We start from the raw sequence: 20817 nt of genomic DNA, 5'->3' as shown, positions 1-20817 counted from the left end.
AGATAAAAAAGAACAGTTGAGAGAAACCGCAAGAAAGAAAGAGGAATGGAGATATCTGACCTGATCCGTTGCGGTTCTCAGGATGGGTGTGAAGGTACTCTCCAAATGCACGAGCTGCTCTGCAAAAAAACACACATGCATTGGTCATTGGCAGGCCCACATTGTGAATACAGTCACAGCTGAAGGATGGTGTTAGGCACGACGTACTGCGAAGTCACGAGCAAATAACCCGTTCTATTAATGAATCGTTCAAAAAGACTCCAAAACCAAGTACAGGATTAAATCAGTCTGAAGAATCTTCCAACAAATGAACTCACTAAATCAGACAGAAGAGTTTTGAGTACTTGAAGGGATAGTTCACCCCAAAAAAGAAGGTTCAGTCAACATTTACTTACTAGATATGATATTTTGAAGAATGCTGTTAGCCAAACAGTTATGGTGCCCATTGACTTCCATTGCATGAGCAAAAAAATTATCAAAATATCCTATTTTATCCACAGAAAGACAAAAAAAAAGTCTGTACATGTTTGGAATGATATGAGGCGACTTAGTAAAGTCTGTTATCATTTTAGGGTTTGGGTAAACTATCCCTTTAGGGTTTCTGAAACTTTAGTTAGTATCATTACTGACTGACAATGTATAGGTAAAATTACACATTTGAAAAAAAAAAAAACTGTAGAAAAATCTAGTACTCTCAGCTCTATTTAACACATTTCACCATATTCAATCCATTCAACAAAATTCCACAGATTTTCTCCCAAAATCAGCTTAGTCATCATCGGGATACAAAACCACTAAAGCATCACCAGTGTAATCCAGCACACCATAATCCAGTGACCCTGTCAGCATCTGATCATATTTAGCATTTACTGCAATCCTTTCAGTACTTAAATCCTAAATTAATTGAGCCCATTGTGATGTCTCTTTTACAAGAGAACTTCAGAGCATACCAGCAAGCATTAAAGTCAACATGCAGACAGCTGCATATTCTACATGTTAACATTATATCACAATATTTATCCTTTTATTTTGAAGTAATTATTATTTTAACCAGGTTTTTTTTTGTGTTAAAACAATCATAATTTAGTTTTTCATGAACATGACCGTGAGAGGCAATCACACTGACACTAATAAGAGTTTACTTGCTGCTGTGCCTTTAAGACTTTATGTAAAATAATATCCTTTTCACATGTGTTCTGACTGCACTTTTCTCAGCTCACATCTGGCACATTAAACTCGTTTATGTACAAAAGAGCAAATAAATTAGATTTCTGATGATATGACTCCATTTTCCCACAAATGAACATGTGAAAGCCCTTCTAGATACAGTCTAGATGGACGATGGTTCCTTGCGTGTTGTAACTCCTCCTGCTTCCGGATCCAGCTGTCAGTGTCTCTCACTTCTTTTTCAATTTGAGAAATGACAGGCCCAGTGAGGACTACTCTTAGCCTCTTAATGTCACCTACTAAGCTGACACCAGCCTCGGGTATAAAAGGCTTTTCATAAGGATATGAGTAATGCTCTGCATGCGGCAGCTGTCTGCATCGGGAGGTTTGAAAGCTGGACTCTTCAAACTTGAGAATGTGGCTCAGCTTCTTCAGTGTGAAGGCTGAAATGAGGGGCAGGCATGTGGAAACGCATGTGACAGTGAAAAAGAGGGCATATGGCAGAAAGAAAGGTGGGAAAACAAGACTGGGGGAGAGGAAGGGAGAAAGAGAGAGGAGGAGGACGAGGAGGAGGAAGAACAGAGACACACTCTCTGTGTAAATGTAATTGGTTGCTTTGTATTTCAGTGCCACCCACAGATTCAGATGTAGCGTTTTTATCTTTCCATTCCGGGAAGAAGAATGTGGGAGAATGATGGATTTAAGGGTGAAAAAGGGACAAATAGAAATATGGAATGAGGATGGAAAAAGAGAAATGAGAAAGGCACAATAGAAAAGATATCAACAAAAAGAAATACATGTGTACATATACATACATACATACATACATACATACATAACATACATATACATATATATATATTTTTTTGTACATACATACACATATATACATATATATATTTTTTTTTTTTTTGACAAAACTTCAGCGGAACATGTAATACTATTTTATTATTTATTGTTTTATGTACTTAAAGTATTTATAATTATTATACATGCAGTTGTATGGCCTCATAACTGCAAAAAAGGTGATTCAAAATGGTTGAAGTAGTGCTTACCAGTCATGTTTTTTATTTATTTAAAAAAATAAATTTTATGAAAAAATATATGAAAAAAATATATATATATGTATGTATGTATGTATGTATGTATGTACGTATGTATGTATGTGTATATATATATATATATATATATGTATATATGTATATATATATATATATATATATGTATATGTATATATATATATATATATATATATATATATATATATATATATATATATATATGTATATATATATATATATATATATATATATTTTTTTTTTTTTTATAAAAAAAAAAACATGACTGGTAAGCACTACTTCAACCATTTTGAATCACCTGTTTTGCAGTTATGAGGCCATACAACTGCATGTATAATAATTATAAATACTTTAAGTACATAAAACAATAAACAATAAAATAGTATTACATGTTCCGCTGAAGTTTTGTCAACTACTACAATAAAATAAATAATTTTAATGAGTAAAATTGTTTAAAATGAGTATCGCATGTCATACTGCATGTCATGACAACTACCCAGGTCTGCATGTGTTTTTATTAAATATAATGGAAATGATCTCCATTAGAATATGAAAACAGCTTGCATTTGCTCGAATTACAGACTCACGAATAACAGTGATGCAAATCATCGGCTCGATAACCTCAAGAGATCATCAAAACCTCATTCATACCAGAGCATCAAAGTAAGCACTAATTTGGCACTTAATTCACAGGCGGCTATAAAGAGAGTGTCAGAGACAGAGAGAGCGAGAAGACGCATAAAAACTGCGAAACGAACGTCATGACGCTTCCCACGGGAAATATTTGTCACCACTGGCCCATCGTAAACAGCAGGAATCAAAGAGACAGAAAGAGAAACACTAATTAGTTTGGGCCTGAGGGGGTATCATCAGTAACAATCGATAACACCAACTGAGAATCATGGGAAATGACTTAACCAATCAGAACAGCCGATTAAGATTTGAATAAATAATGAGGCCAGTATAACCAAAGAGACTGGCGGTTCACTTTTCATAAGCGCATTTTGACGCCTCGATAATAAACGAACAACAGCTTATTCTGTTTCGCATACGGTGGCTTTGGCACTCGCAACTGTGTAAATCTCAGGGTGAGTCACTGCTTTTCGGGAAGCTGATTCAGTCTTGAAGGAGACATGATGGATGACTCCTTAATACGCTGCGGCTGAACCTGTTTTCGCCACACAGACAAATATTTGCAGTCACCAACACATGCATTCGTACCTTAAATGTATCTAATAACCCTACACAATATATAGCCCACGCATAATCACATACAATCCCCACGCACAGAAAACCCACTCCGATCTCAATATTGCAACCTCCTCCACAGAAGCTGTCACACGACCAGGGATCGTTCCACAGGAATCCCTGGTGGCTTGCAGTCGCCCTCAGCTTTTCCTGACGTAACGTACAACAACATGACACTTGTGACAGCACTTTAAATTATTCAGTTTCACCATTAGCAGGTCGTGTTGAACCGGGTCCGTAACAAGCATCCTCCAATGCAAGAGGGTTAATTGGAGTGCCAGTTCAGTTTGAAGAGCCACATACTTGACCTGAAGAGTGTGGGGGGGGATGCAGAAACGAACAAGGGGTAAATTATACTTTACCTGACGGTGTATAAATAGCTAACGACATAGTCAGTGCTTAATTTGTAAATTAATAATTGCTGGATCAAAAACAGCAATTAAAAGGTGTGACAGACGCTGACCATACAACTTCAGTTTTCCCAGAAACATACAATGGCAACTACAAGAGCATCATTTACAAGTTTCTGCACAGCTCTAACTACAGCCTATTATTCGGTCATGTATATAGCCATGTTGAGACAAAATATCATTCAGCTGATCAGTGATAGTCTCTCTCACCGACGACATTGTTGCCTCTTTCATTAGCTACATTGATTTCTGACTGATCTAAAAGTCGTTGCTTGTGTCTCCTGCTATCCTGATTTGTATTAGCAGAATTGTCCAGGGGTGCAGTTCCATCTTCTCAGGATCTCTTTTGATCAGAAACACCATCAGCTTTACTCGTGGATATAAAAAATGAAAATATGCTTGACTGTCTTATGCGATATTAATATTAGTTATAAACACTCTCTCCAAACTTTCCGCAGCTTCATCAGGATCTGCCTCAAATTAAGCACTGGACATGGTGCTTCTGTCATTACAAATGCCCTTGCTTTACATATCATTATAGTTCTGCTCTTTATATATATATATATATATATATATATATATATATAGTGTATAAATTAAAATAACATTAAAATAAAATGCAAGGTAATTATCCATACGCTCAGGCACACAAAACTTTAACACTGCTTCCTTTTTTTCTGTTAGGTCTTTGATTAACATCAGCTTGACGTCCCAAGCTGGGGGAATTATCATATTAATAAAATATCAGAAGAAATACAGGAAGATAAGAAGGAAGGAAAGGGAGCAAAAGAGAGTGAGGGGTAGAAAATGGGTAATGGGTAAAGAAAAAAAAAGAAAAAAAGAGGAGCCACTAAGTGAGGATGAAATAATAAAAGGAAGTCAGCATGCTTCAAGACATGTGACTGAAAATGAAGGTGAGCAAGAAGAGGAAAAACTACAGCATGTAAATGTGTGTGTTTTTAAGCTGGAGTGAGGGAATGCATCATGTGAGTCCAAGGGGTTGGAGAAACAAGGTAGGTGAAAAAAAAAGATCTGAGAGAAACATTAAAAATGAAAGCGTATGAAATGCGGTCAGAGAGATGCAGGGAACTGGTGGAATTCATTTAGTCATTTCCAGTGCCAGAAACACAATCATTCTTTTAACCAATTAAAGACATTGTAAAGACATTAACATTTACATTACATTTCTATTTCATTTTTATATTTCTATTTCTATCTATTTATCAAATAATTATAAAATAAATGTATCACGGTTTCCACAAAAATATTACACAGCACAATTCTTGAGCACTAAGTCAGCATATTAGAATGATTTCTGAAGGGTCATGTGACACTGAAGACTGGAGTAATGATGCTGAAAATTCAGCTTTGACATCACATGAATAAATTACATTTTAAAATATATTGAAATAGAAAACAGATATTTTAAATTGTAAATAAATTGAAATTGAACTGTATTTTTGCTTAAATAAATACAGTCTTAGAGTGCATTAGAAGCATTATATATATATATATTTATTAAAGACAAATCTTACCAACCCAAAACTTTTGAACAGTATTGTACGGTATTTTTCTTTTCCCATTAAAGAAAATGCATCACTTACTCACTGTTATGTCATTCCAAACCTGTTTTTGTCTATAAAATAAAAGTCACCGAGGGTTCAAAATAACACTTAACCTTAAGTACTTTCATTCTATCCAAAAAGGAAAGCAAGTCATAAGGTTTGGTAAAAAAAAAAAGGATCATCTAGAGCACTGCTCTTTCTTTCTCTTTGCTTTCAGCAGTGTTACTCTACAAAAGCAGCACATAAAAGCATGGACACAGTAGGAGAGAATGAAATCCATGACACAGTACTCATACATTTCCACACATTCACACACACAGCAGGCATTTATGCATGAAACATGCACACACTAGAAAATGCACACTCTCAAACACAGTAACTGTACAATTGGTGTTAAATGCCATAAATTCCATGTGATTAATTCTTAACAATGCTGCATTTTTTGTTTACACAAAATGCAATATAATTTAAATTAATCACATGGCATTTACGGCATTTAACACCAGTTGTTTAGAACTAAATGTGTGTGAGCAAATATGCCAGGTTTCAAATCGTCCACGTCAAACAACTACCATTGATATGAAAGCTAACAGATAGTTTTCTCTAGGTATTATATTATAATTAAATTTGAAATGATTTAGGTAAACTGATTGTGTAGACTACAACATCTTTTTAAGACACTTCTCCAAGGCAAACACTTCACTGGCATTTTTCCCAGAGAAAATCCGTATGCGTTTAATTCAGGCAGGTCCTTGAGAACTAATATAAGGTGAGTGGATAACATGCATTTAATATGAGCCTGGGGACAAGCAAACAATCAAGCATTGCTGATACCTCTGACTTGTTTCTTTGACACATGTTCCTCTGTTATATTCTGAGCTAGTAAAAACATCAGCACAGCTAATGGCATGTTCTTGTAGTGCATGTTTGCACTGCATATGGGACCTGCGCTTCAGCACAGACCACAGATTAAAATGTCACCCTCCTCCCTCTTCCACGGTTTGAGAGCCAGGCTTAATGATGCCTGGAACCCTCCTTCGCCCAGAGCACACCCTCTCTTCAACTCTCGCTCTACCCTCTTCTCTCTCTCTACCATAACAGCAGAGACAACAATGTCAAAGGCGTAATCGCAGTGTCAGAGTCATCCTAAGATCTGCATTATCTCAAACGGTCAGACTAATTACAGGACACAGTCTCATCTCCGCTACCAGATAATAAATAGAGCAGGAAATGAAGGGGGGAGATGAAGCATCCAACTGACTTCAAGTATATAAGAAGTGGAGTCTCCTCCTCACAAAGATGTACAATTAATGATGTTAAAACTGCAAGACAGACGATTTAATGGTTTTGCATAGTAGGAGGTACAGTATTATCAAGGATTTGTTCTTCTGGCATTTGGATTAAATTGGATTAGTTAAATTTTACCTACTGAAAAAAGGGATAGTTCAACCAAAAACAACAAGAACAAAAATCTGTCGTTCAAAATCAGTACGCTGTTATTTTTTCATTACGCACATTACTCCGACCTGCAGATACCCACACTTGGAAATTTTGAGGGATCTTAATGCAGGGTTTTTTTTTCTATACAATGATTATATGAAAAAAGCTGCACATTTTTTGTGAATAATTGGTTCAATTTTAATCTGTTTCTCACAGAAAACAATCAAATGAACATTTTTATACAGCAATGAACGGTTTCCACAAAAATAAGTGAAGTGATATGAAGGCCAAGTATGGTGAACCATCCTTAGAATTTGTCCTCTGCATTTTAACCCATCCAACTTGCACATACATTAGGAGTAGTGAGTAGTGAACACACACACACACACTGCAAACTGTGGACACACACACCCTGAGCAGTGGGCAGCCATTCACTGCGGCACCCAGGGAGCGATTGGGGGTTAGGTGTCTTGCTTAAGGGGACCTCAGTCGTGGGTATTAAGGGTGGAAAAGAGAGCTGTTCATTGACTCTCCAAACTACATTTTCCTGCCGTTATTGAGAACTGAACCCACAAGTCTCACTCTCTAACCATTAGGCCACAACTGCCCCCAGAGCAGAACAACTGTTTTCAACACTGATAATAATATTAAAACTGTTTCTTGAGCAGCAAATCATGTTACACTAAAGACTGGAGTAATGGCTGCTGGAAATTCAGCTTTGCCAGGAATAAAGTACTTTATAACTATATAGAAATACTGTTTTACTGTATTTTTGATCAAATAAATGCAGTCTTTGTGAGTTTAAGAGACTTAATGTTACATTAATGTTACAATTCAATGGAATGAATAATTATTTTATTATACAATATATAAAAAACCCATTTACAAAGCTGTCAGAAATCGACAACAGCTATCCTTCCATTCCATCCACCTAATTTTATGCGCATTTTGGGATATTGCATAAAAAACGCTGGATGGAAATGCCAAGATGCGCATAAATTCTGCTGAAAAATGCACGAGTCATTTATCAAGTAGGATAAAAGAGCCACAGTCTCTTCCCTGATTGCAACTTCCATTTTTATTACTGATATTTTGTGGCAATTTCCCAGGAATTGACCATTTTGTCCTCTTGAACACATGGGAGGGAAAGGCTGCTTTATTCGCAAAGGTTTTATGCGACATTCCGATTTTGTGCATAAATTAAATTTGCGACTTTGGATGGAAACGTAGCTAATGATAAGGTAGGGAGATAAACACTGCTGATAAGCAGCCAAGTGGATTTGGTTATTGACTGATGGTAATAATATCAAATCTGACAAATATTGTCTTATATATTGGTCAGTTGTTAGTATGAACTACTTTTATAGACTACCAAACTTTGTTTTTGGAACTTGACTGTCATATGAAAAATTAAAAATGTATTTTTTTAAGTGTGTTATTGTTGAAAGCAGACCAGTTTTAACCAGGGTAGATATATGATGGGTTTCTAGCCAAAATCAGCATGTCCGCAATATACCTTATACTAATAACTAGCCATTTTTTCATTTAAGATGGTCACCAGCTGATCCAAATTAGCTGGTCTAGGCGGGTGTTCCAGCAGGGTTTAAAAATTATTCAAATGTCGACCCAATGTCTCATGTGGCCAGTGCCACAAAAAACAAAAAAACAAAGCTATGTATGAAAATCTTCATAAATTCCCTGCTTTGATATTTAATATGAATATACAAGCTATTTTTAATATGCTGAAAGGAGGGTGACAACAGGGTTATGGATTTAGATCTTTGCTGGGAAACTATAAGCGAAATGCCAGCATTCTGCAGATTTATCCGGGGCCCAAAGATCAATGAGTCAGATCTCATCAGCCTGCAGTGTGCTGGATCAAAACACACTGAAAAGAGCCTCACTTCCCACTCGATGTCTCAGACTAGGCTTAAAGAAAGGCAGACTCTCTTCAGATACTGCAGGCATGAGAGAATATCTGGGATGCTTCCTTAAAAGGTCCCACATAGGTCAATGATTTTCTGTGTCTGTTTTAAGTGCCACAGAGATTATGTTGCACTGGACTTATGCAATATTGCCTCTTTTTGCTTCTTAGATGTTTTGTTGGAAAACGAGATGAAAATACAGATGTAAAATGTTTTTTTGCAGTGTAATAACTTAACCCTTAAATGCATGAATGTTTCGTAAATCATTTTAACATATTCGGGTCTTTATCTAACATGGATGGATCTCTACCTGTCGTGATAATAAAAAAATGTCCTAATATTAGAGTAACAATTGCAGAAGAATAAAATAAAGCATATTTTGTTACCTTTTGGAGGTTGTAAGGGTTCAGTTTGAGCAGATGTGTTTTACTATCAGCAAATGAGTTCAGCATCTGGCTCATATTCACAATCTCATTTATCATATCGTTTTCAACATCTTCAAAATCAATAGTTTGATTGCTGACAGCTGAGCGGAGCCACTTCAAGTTTTGCTGATGATACTTTCTATTCTTTTGTTTTCTGCCTGCAGTAACTATGAGTGAAACGTCACTTCATCATTGTGTATCAGACATTCCCACCTTGTGGAATAAAGGTGAATTGCACTTATTCAATCATCAGATTCAATTATTGATGTGCAGAAAAAAATATAATTACACTGTTACACACCTCAGGTCGTTAGCAACCCTATTTAATTTTTACAAAAAAATAATGGGAAAACAGGCTTTCATTTATAATTTTATTGTTTTTTTCTTGTTATATTGTTTATAGTGAAATTATTGAGGAATACTAAGAAGGCTTATGTGTAACTTTAAAAAATGAATGAGGAAGAGGGTAGTGAATGACTTCACGGTTCACTAAAGACCAGAGCGTTTGCGTTTAAGGGTTAAGGCTAATTCACTCCACACCGCCAGACGCTGACAATCACCAGATTACATTATGTCACTTTTCAGACATTCCACAACCCGACAAGCGCCGATTCAACGTGTTCAATCGGTGAAAACTAGCTCCGGCAGACGCCGACAGGGGTAACACACTAATCTGATGAAAACCCCATGAACTGTCAGTTGCCGTCTGTCGGTGCGGTCTGTGATGTGAATAGGCTTTTACAATGTGGAGGTTTTAAAAGTTTTCACACCACAGTTTAGTTTGGCAATGATTTTAAGACACGTCTGACTGCTTATTCCTCAATGATATTCTCATCTAATTCTGCTAACCCTATTTTCCATCTTGATGTTAAGGTTTCACACTACAAACAGCAAAGGAATAACAGCTGGATCTCTGTATGTTGTGGAACATTTAAAGTACGTGTTGACAAAAGACTCTAAAGATTCACAAAATAGAAATATGCATGTATTTGTCTATATGAGACGGCGTGATAGCATAGCCAGTGACTCAGCCTTTCAGCTCATGAATCAGAGTAAATAAATCATACAAACACTGTACAGACCAGGCTCTCCATGCTGACCCACTGGCCCTGAAAGCATTCAGCCTAAAATGACTCAGACAAACTGTAATAAAAAAGAACAAAAATGAAAAAGACCATCAGGAAGAACCCATTGCATAAGCCATGTGAAGTGATTCTAGGTAGAATTTTTCGAACATTAGTTCGAACCTGAGAATGCCGGAGAAAACAACTATAAATGCACGACATGGCCAAGCTGAGAAGAATTTAAGAGTAGTGCAGGTTGAGAGCAGGATACTTCCTTTTCTTTAGCGTGTCAGAGTGGGCAGGGGGACTACAGATCCTGTGTGTATTCACAGAACATGGACCACCTACAGATTTTGGTTTTGAACAGCTCGGTTGTCATTAGGCACGGCGCCAGGATTCCAGTTTTGGATGGGCCAGACCAATTGTGGGTGGGCCTTAAATTAAAAACGTTATCAAATCACTGTTTAACCTAATAAAAATGCCTAATATACTGTTATATTATCTGTGCTTACATAATAGAGATTTTAATAGCTTGATGCTCTTTAAATATTTAGTTGCATTTTAAAAAGTTTCGGTGCATTGGACGGGCCTATCCACGACCGCTCTCCTTGGTTCTGACCAAAGAAGAGCGCTTTGGAATCAATCATACCTTTAACGCATCTCTCTATAGACCTAAGGCCTATAGACTGTAAAAGTGGTCAGGAATCTAATATTTCCCAAAAACAGCCCAATATTTCATAATTCTGTTTAATTGTTTTAAGTTTTCAACAATACAGATCAACAACACTGCCCGACAGTTTCAATCAAATCCGGTCATAAGTGGCAATAGACCTATTGACGATTTCATACAACATTCATTTCTTTTGATTTCATTAACAACAGACTGAGCTTGGCTTATTATACAAAGAAGATGCATTAAAATGTAGCCTATAGGCTACTACGAGATAATAACTAATAGAGAATAGGTTACCGCCAATTCATGGTCATCCACGAAGATTAACATCTACATCCGATCCCGAACCTCACTGTCTGCTGAACTAGCGCAGAAACATCAAAATAGACATAACCAGCTTTTTAAAGTTGTTTTGAAAACTAGGTGATGTCACCTCGCCCCATAGGATCCACAATGAGCCGTAATTAGAGCTTGATTAAATAAATTCTTTGTTTATAGGGAGGACATCTTAAGCTATGAAACTTTGAAAACTAAACATTTAGACTATTTTAGCACAAATTATGAGCTTATTTGCCAAATTTGAATAATTCTTGACAAAATTAAAATATATTAAAAGTTTTGGGTGGGCCTGTTGAAAAGTGGGTGGTCCTAGGCCCGTCAGGCCCATAACCAGGCCCACCGTGCCTGGTGGCCATGATCCAGTGTCTGGAGAAAGAGCAGATTACCAGAGACTGCCTTCACGTAGTCCAATAGATGTTCAACAGTAAGTCAGCACAAAGCGTGTGTGTTGTTCCAATCTGTGTTGAAAATGACTAGCTTATGACATAAAAGCCATTTCTCTGTCAGGCGTCTAATCATAAAGTGACAGGGTTTTAAATTTGGCTTCGGCTGATAATTACTCTATAGCACAACACCTCTTTCTTTGCTCAAAATCACTATAATTTACAGCCTATAATAACAGTAACAACTGCCCCAAGCCAATGACTAATTCCTTTGCAAATGTGCGGTTTCTTCCTGCAGGGCACAGGTTCCACGTCTGAAGTCTGAATGCTTTCTGATTACTCCATTGAAACTTGCTTTCATTTCATTCAAGGCAGTTTTATGGCCCCTTTATTTTGCTTAGAGCAGTGGCTCTCAATTTTTTTTTGGACTCCAAGACCCTCTATTGACAGACAACATTTGAAGACCATTTTGAAAAACATTTTTATTACATGACTTTTCTAGTTTGTAATTACCGTCCAAGATAATGAGAACCGCGGTTCGTAAATAAAAATTCCCGCTGTTAAGGGAACTATTAAAATAAGAAATATGATTTCAAGTTACACCTTGATTGTTAGCTGTTTTAGCTCATTTTAAACCTTGTTTTAAACCTTTTGTCTTATTTTAAATTATTTGAAGCCACCTTGCGGCCTCCGTAGAAGTGTGCTGAGGCCCCCTAGTGGTTCCCGGTCCCCTGGTTGAGAAACACTGCCCTACAGCTAATCACCTAGAGACTTTCACCAATTAATTTATCATAATTAATCAAAAAATTCATATTTTCAGCATTCAGTAGATTACATTTATATTGTTTATATTGGATTACTCATCCTATTCATGCCATTAACATGTTGTGTCTGTTTAGAATGCTGTCTACCGTTCTCTGTTACATCGGTCATTTCTGCTAAGCATTCAAAGCCGTTTGCACAAATATACCTGCCCTGCATACTGAACAGCCGCTCGTTCAGGCTTATGACACACACACAAACACTTAAACGCACTGAGGTAAAGGAATGCCATCCCATTCACCACCTCAATTCATGCCTAAATGCTGTATGTCTACAGCAGGATTTAGCCGACAAGGTCATTTCAATGTCATCTATCTACAAGGAATGACTGTGCCAGAGTTTATCTGTTCGAATGCAACAATCACAATCCATTCTGCATGTGAACATTAAGAATGTAATGACTCACAGCATCCCTGAGGAACCAGGCCCAGACGAGAAGGTGAACCACCTGCCATCTTGTGAATTATGACAGACGTGATACACATGAGAGCTAAACACACACTAGTTATGTAAGAATGGGTCTATAGGCAAGACTAGAGGTCAATAAGGGGTTTTCATGAATAATAGTGAAAACGTGCTGCTAAGTTGTCTTAAAATAACATGTTGATTTAATGCTTGTGGTGACTATATCATTCTCTAGGTTACAATGCTGCAAGTCGGTTTTCCTATGACAATATAATTCACTGTGACACAGAAACACCAGGCGCAGCACGAGTCAGTCACGGATAATTGACAGATAGAGTCAGTCTTGTGCCTACTTGCCATGTTGCAAGCGGTGAAGGACGCTGTCAGTGCTTTGATCTACAGTTGGGACAAGCAAGAAGATTACTTTAATAGGCAGCCCTGCTAGAAAATCCATCTTAAACTGGTAGCTGGTCCAACAGCATGGGCTAGACCATCTTAGACCAGCAACAAAACAGCTTAAGGCAGTCAAGCAGACTTTTGGAATAAAATGGAAGTTTAAAATGGATTTTGCAACAGCATTCTCACATCTATGCATATTATTAGAGTTCATTTAGGGACGAAAAAAAGTTTCTTCTACACTCAAGTGTAAATAATAAAATTAATTACTGAATAAATATATGAATTAAGTAGTGGGACCCTTTATTTAAAGGGGTAGCTCACCCAAAAATCTAAATTCTGTTTTTCAAAACCTGTATGATTTTCTTTTCTAGCTGAACACACAAAAAAATAAAAAAAAAATAAAAATAAAAATTCTTAAGATTTTCTTTGCCTGTCTTGGTAACTGAATATGTCAATAAACAATAAACAAAATTATTATACACTATAAATATTTACAAAGATGTAGACTTTAGAGCCATAAAAGTAGGAATGATTAAATGGAATGATTCAACACAAACGAATCTTTCATGAATTCTTCTATGCTCTAGAAGACTTTTATTATTCTTTTATGAACATATGATTTTTTTATGAGGCTAGACATATTCAGTCAGCAGCCTTTGCATTTAAAGACATACTTCAGATGTTTTCCCCCTGTGAAATATGGTCATACGGGTCTGGAACAACATGAGGGAAAGTAAATAATGACAGAAACGTCATTTTGGGTGAATTAGCCTACCATTCAATGTTCACATGGTAACATTAACAAATACACTCGTATTCGTAACATCTATCTTCAAAATGACCCGTCTGCTCAAACAAATATAACGGCTGACATTTCTTTTCGCACATGAATGAGAATCCAGATCCCCGTTTTGTAAGTTCAGTGGCAGTGCGCGCAGAGCTCTGAATACACACGTACGAATGCAGAGCTGAGCTGATGGGCTTCATGCAGTGCATGACCCAAAACGAGTTGACAAAAGCAGACACTCACCTAACTTTGGCTGCCACCGAAGAAATCGCATCATTTCTCAGATTCTTCCTTTTGGACGCTGCAGTTCCCATGCTGGCATGGAAACAACGCTTGCAAGAAAACAGCACATTCCAGATGTCAAAGCATTGAAGAAAACGCGTGGAAAACGGGATGGAACAGGTTGCTTTAAGAATGCGGATCCTTTGGCGTTCACATAAAGGACTGTTTATATCATAACGCAAAATTTGAAGATGATACGGGACAGAGGATGCTGCCGTCTCCTCTTGCTGGGGTCAACTAGTTAAAGAAAAAACACACGCACGAGCACGTCCCTCCCCTCCTCTCTCTCTCTCTCCCTCTCCTCATTGAAATGAGAAAGACACGATGGCTTGAAGAGTGTTTATGGTAGTGTGTGAGGGTCCAGGCAGGAAACCCAGTGGGACCATATATGGAGCGACCACTCCTCCAATTCCACCCACACGTCCAGCGCTAAATGCCAGGTACAGAATGAGCTGGAATACCGCACTTCTCATATAATGTTACCTGAATCATAACGCTTTAAGGGCATTGCTGTATAGTTAAATAATGGTGCAATTCTTACTGTGTGTAACAATCTTTATCTATGGAACATTTCAATGTCCGTCCATATCTATCTATCTACTTAAGGTGAAAGGTTGATTGGGACAATTTTTGCCATTGAGATGACTGGAAAAAAGTGTCCCAATCAACCTGAATTCATCCTATCTATCTATCTATCTATCTATCTATCTATCTATCTATCTATCTATCTATCTATCTATCTATCTATCTATCTATCTATCTATCTATCTATCTAATATTCCCGTCTGTCCGTCCATATCTATCTATCAAACATTCCTCTGTCCATCCATATCTACTATTTCTATCTGTGCATCCATATCCATCCATCCATCCATCCATCAATATGTTTGTCAGACAACCTAAAATGCTTCATGTGCTAGCATCTAAATTTTGTTTCTAAAAAAAAATCTTATTCAATATTATTGTATTAGGTTACGCATAGAAATAGATAATTGATTATCCAATTCTTAAAAAAAACGTTTGCATATGTATATGCATACCTTATAATGGTTTCAGACCTTATGAATGTGACTGTAGCGCCATTCACACTCACACAGGCACATGCACAAACAGGTCTGGAGTGCAGCAGTGTGCCCTTGCTCCACAATAGCATGCTAACCGTCTGCTGTAGCTTCACTGTAACAGACAACAAACAAATCATCCCTCTGCTGTAGGATGGCTACACAAGCAAGTGCATAAAAACACGGGCTTTAGTGTAGCAGCATCAGTAGAATGAAGATCCAAACTAAATATGCATTAGTGACACTACTGTATAACTCGGTCAAGTCATCTGAAGAGGTCACAAAACCTGATTCTTCTGTTTCATGTTTCTGTCCTAGGCAAACACATGGAGTATCTATCGGTGTCATACAGGGAGACAGAAGTCAGATGGATTTAAGAACAATATATTACAGAGCTTCTGGGTTTTTCCCGTGGCCAATGCCGTTTTTTAAAGCAAATAATCCGTAGCTCTGGGCTGCGAGTGTGCGTGGTGGGACTGCCGATGAAGGGAGGAAAAGCAGAAATGAAAATGACAAAATGCCCTTTCTTTAACACAGCACCAAGAAGTGCAGCACTGTGTACAACATGTTCTGGCGATAAAGCCGATAGAATTTGTTAATTATCCCCACACAGACGGCACTGGATGTTCACATCATGCACAGCTAACCGTTACAGATTAATTATTTAGAAAATGTTTTAAGAACAATTCCCCACCTCTGCATAATAGACTAATTTTCCAACTAAATGAAACACATTGGCAACATTGTGAATGCTGAAGTTATGGTAAGAAATGTCCTCTGAGAAGACAAATATTAAATGAAGTGTAAAAAAAAAAAAAAAAAACAGTCAGCACCTGATGCTCGCACACAAAATGAGCTCGACATTGCATTTGAGCTTTTGTGTCTTATTCTTCTAGATGATGATGATGATTAAGAGGGAATGGTGAAACATTATGTTCTTCCGGACAGGATGCCCTCATCCGTTTGAACTCGGGACAAAGTCTCTATTTTTCTCTCGCACACACACCTGGATCATTTCTGGAGGGGGGCACTGCTGTTCCCATCACTCACTGTTTGTTCCAACACAAATAACCTAACAAGGTCAGCCAAAACACTCGCATTCCATTACTCCACTGGCTCATTGTGTGCCAGAGCTCCTGCAACACATTTGTGTTTTCGCTAATAATGGCATGTGAAATCTCATAAACTCCCACTGACACAAGCAAGAAGAGCCATCCTTAAAACTCGTTATGAAAATTGCAACAGGGAGACCCTTAATCTATGCCACTTAACATAATTTGAAACTTAATTTGAATAATGCAATAATTGGTAATCATGTAGGTACACCAGACAAGTGTGTATGAGAAAATGTCCTAGAGAAATAAGTACATATCTGATGGAATTATACATTATTTCCACATAGTACACAATTTTTGCTCAAGTCGTTTAAAGAATTTTAATGTAAAATTGACATGTGTAACACAAAACACAAATATTTACACTATTATCCCATAGAAAATGACATCCTGCATTGGTTTCACAGTAAAAGCCTGCATGCATTATTGCACAATGTGTCAATTACAATAAAAATGTATTTTCACCTTATTTCACTCAGATGTATTGCCACTTTATTTTCTCTCCTTTTCTATGGCCAAATCTGCACACTTTGAATTCCATTTCAGTAAAAACAGAAGATGTCAACAATATGCGTGTTAATATTACTTTAATTTGAATAAATGGCTTACTAACCTTTTCTGTGTAAAGCTTCATCTAATTTTACATCTTCGTTTGCCATGACAATTGTAATTCCTAAAACAACCTTAACAATTACAACTTTACAGCTAAAATAATATACAAGTTTTGACAGAAGAATCAATGTTTATTTATAAAATTATAACAATCTTCCAAAAGTTGCCCCATTTACTTTCATGGTAAGTGCTTGATCTTAAACTTCATTTTTTCATCTTTTTTTTTTTTTTTACTTTTAAGAAAACAGGGAAAGAGTCAAAATTATATTTGTGGTAATAAACATTATACCACATTATGGGCTTAACTTCAGCTTAACAACCTGCTAAATGAACAAATGTAAATGTGAGAGACTACATTTAGGCCCTATCCCAAATGGCACACTTCATACGCACTTACGGTCTAGTGGACTAAGGTTTCAGAAGGGTGCTTTTGATGCCCCCTTTGCGGTTGATGTGCCCACTTTCGCCGAGCCTGCACTGAAGCGACCCGACAAAGCGGCATTACGTCACAAAAGTGCTGACTTGTAAGAAGATCACGAGTGTTTAGGGTGCTATTTGGGACAGAGCCTTACAAATTGGGTCTGCAGTAGTATGGGGAGAGACAATGAAACACTGATAAGTCTGGGTAGCAATGTAGGTCAGCTCACATTGCTTTAGATTCAACATTACTCCTAGCCCTGCCAGTAATGAAAAGGTAATGATGCAGAAGATTTTTTTTTTAAACAAATCCTTTTACTGTAAAGTAAGTGATTATTTTGAGACAGGAAAGTCACACATGCTGTATCATCCTCCAGATGACACCACTGTGAGGAGGCAGCGGTGTTGATTTATTTAGAAACCCTGGATGTACACATCATTAAACAGATAATTACAGCGCAGATCCCCCCGGATACCTTTTGAGTCATACGCACACACCCCCAGACTCTCCACCTCTCCTCTGAAACCTGTCACTACAGACCATCTTTAGTCACAAGGGATGACGAAAACGGAAGGACCACAAATTTTAACAACATCATGCCATGGCTTTGCAAACATCTTAATGGATCATTACAACACGGTTGTTATTTATGGTTTAGTGTTGTTTGCTTGCAGTTATTTATAACCCTATTAAAAGTAATGGCTGACCCCAAAATAAAACTGTCGTCACTAACTGCTGTTCCTACCCTGTACTATTTTCTGTCGTCCTTGAAACACAAAGGTTATGCAGAATTTCAAAGCTGCTTTTGTCCATTCAGTTAAAAACTGAATGATGATGTTCACCGCATGAATAAGTTTCCGCCACAGAATAAAAAATAAAAAAGTAAGTGCAGCTTTTTATCTCACAATTACATTTTTAATTGCGAGTTATAGATTCAGAATTGTGGGATATAAACTCTATAACTACAAAAATTGTAATATAAATAAATATAAACTATAAAAACTGATTGATCAAGAGGTTTCTATGAATTTAAGGTCTGGACTCAGAAATGCCAATTCATGTGTGGAAATGATTCTTTATGCTCCCTCCCAACCATTCTTTCACAATTTGAGCCTGATGAATCTTGACATTGTCATCCTGGAATATGGCCAAGATTTGTCTTCCTACATGGTTGTTTAAGAAATGAAAAGCTACACACTCCATCAATTAGGGTTAGAAGAACTGTTGCCAAACATATAACATGCTAGAAACATAATAATCACTGCAATAATGATCCAATCATAGAGTCTTAAGCATTTGCCTATTTAAATCCAGACCTTTTTTTTTTGGCCTGACAGTGTATATATGCTTATATTGAAAAAGCAATCAAAGCTGTATCTACAGATATATATTTTCACTTGAAAAATATCAAGACTTGAGGATAGGCTCTTTTAATAAACTAGCAACCACGTAAAAATGGCCTAGGACAACGGCCACCCAGTACACCCTACCAACCACTTAATATGGTCAAGCAATCTCTTGCATTTTTCTAGAAAAGTGTGAAAATACAAGATTTAAAATTGTTCTTTATTAAGCATAGTAATCAGGTGACCGTTTAGAAAACTTTACCATAACAACTTCATGCCCTTTTGCTAAGTAGTGAGCCGTATGGAGAATGAAAACAAAGAACCTTCCAGACAGCAGTACGATGACTACTTCAGAGAAGGTCAAACGCTCACATTTACAAAACTCCACCAGGCTGATTCAGACTGACAAACGAACAAAAGCCAATAACGTAAATGCTCACATACTCGCACACATACCCCAGCTACAACAGCCCCGTCCAGTCAATATCATCAAGAATATTGCTACAGTTATGGGGATTTTTTTTTATACAGGTCAGTTATGCTAAATGACCAAATTGCCACTGTCATTCTCCTTGGCCACAGAGGGCGAACATGACTTCTCTGCTGGCATGCCTTCTCTTTTCTTTCAGAACACACTTATAGTGGTCCCAAAAAGTATTTGAACACTTTAGCCAAACTTAAAATCTATGAACATAAAAAGTTTTAAGGGAAGTCAGTGTTACGTTAAATATAAGCCCTGTCAGGCTAAGGTCAAAGTTTAAAATGTTTACCTTAGGCATGAGAAGTGACAACAATGACCAATCCTGAAAACAAAATTGAAATCCAATCCACAATCTACAACAATACACAAACATGCCAAAATGTACCTCGTTTTTCACTTCCATGATTGGTTATAGTATCAGTACCCAGCAGTCAGATCCCACTACCCAGTACCAATTTATTTCAACACGAGTCCCTGTTTCAAATGGTACCCTCAGCCTTCATAGTCCTCCTCCAAACCTAGACAATGTGGCAAGGACTGTTGGGTTACAGTTCGCTGTGAATTTTGAACTAATCTTGGATCAGCAAAAAGCAATGCATAAAATTCTTGTGGACTGAGCAATGGCTACAAGACCTTCATGACAACACACAACACTTTCCCTTAACAATGCTTTCTTCCTTTCAAAATGAATGTCTGTATTCTTCTTTTCAAAAGCAGGTAGACAGGGTACACCCCACACAGTTCTTACAATAACTATTCCCATCATTGCCAAACATGTCCAGTATTGTATGTGTTAATCTTCACAAGTGTCTGAGGCTCATGGCCTCTTCTGAACAACTCGAGCAATGTCATCAGTGCTGCAGCACCGGGACGGGCACCATTAGTGCCTGCCGGATTATCCTGCCAGAGAGAGGGAGCCCTCGCACTGTACGTGAGACTCATGCCTATCAGCTCCTTGTTTCACCTTGGCACATACTGCAGTACTGAGCACTATAGTAGGGTGACGAACAGTGTCATGATTTGAGCGTTTGATTCACATGTGAATATTCGCACTGGCTGCTGCCTGTATCTCACCCTGACATGAGGGTCTGAGAGAATGATGCATGTTGCAGGGAGATTATTGCTTTACACTCTCTCACCCTTGCCTGCTGTTGGCTGTGACCACGTGGCCTGATTCCTACCATGGAGGGAGGGAAATGGGAAGGAACAGCTGGGAGGGAGAGAGGGAACAATAGAACAGAGGTGGATACATGAGAGTATGTGGGAGACAGATGGAGAGGGGTACAGGCAAGGTGTTCAATACTAATGTACATGTATTGTAATTGCATACAGTTTTATGAATTATGCATTCTCTGCTGTAATAATTATATA

The 20817-nt window shown here is 37.4% G+C and overlaps 1 protein-coding gene across 1 annotated transcript in view; it reads right to left on the bottom strand.

Annotated features, from left to right (window-relative positions):
* The window catches only part of nsmfa (NMDA receptor synaptonuclear signaling and neuronal migration factor a), a 41828-nt gene extending 27021 nt beyond the window's left edge, over positions 1-14807 (bottom strand). The window contains exons 1-2 of the mRNA XM_084136954.1: positions 14375-14807; positions 61-119 (exon numbers count right to left, since the gene is read on the bottom strand). Coding sequence (XP_083993080.1) covers positions 61-119; positions 14375-14445 — 130 coding nt within the window. The 5' untranslated portion in view covers positions 14446-14807. The remainder of the gene's footprint in view (positions 1-60; positions 120-14374) is intronic.
* Positions 14808-20817: the final 6010 nt, after the last annotated feature.

This window comes from Abramis brama, assembly GCF_963993115.1.
Source record: "Abramis brama genome assembly, chromosome: 15".
NCBI classification, from domain to species: Eukaryota; Metazoa; Chordata; class Actinopteri; order Cypriniformes; family Leuciscidae; genus Abramis; species Abramis brama.
This window is presented reverse-complemented; position numbering and strand designations above follow the sequence as displayed.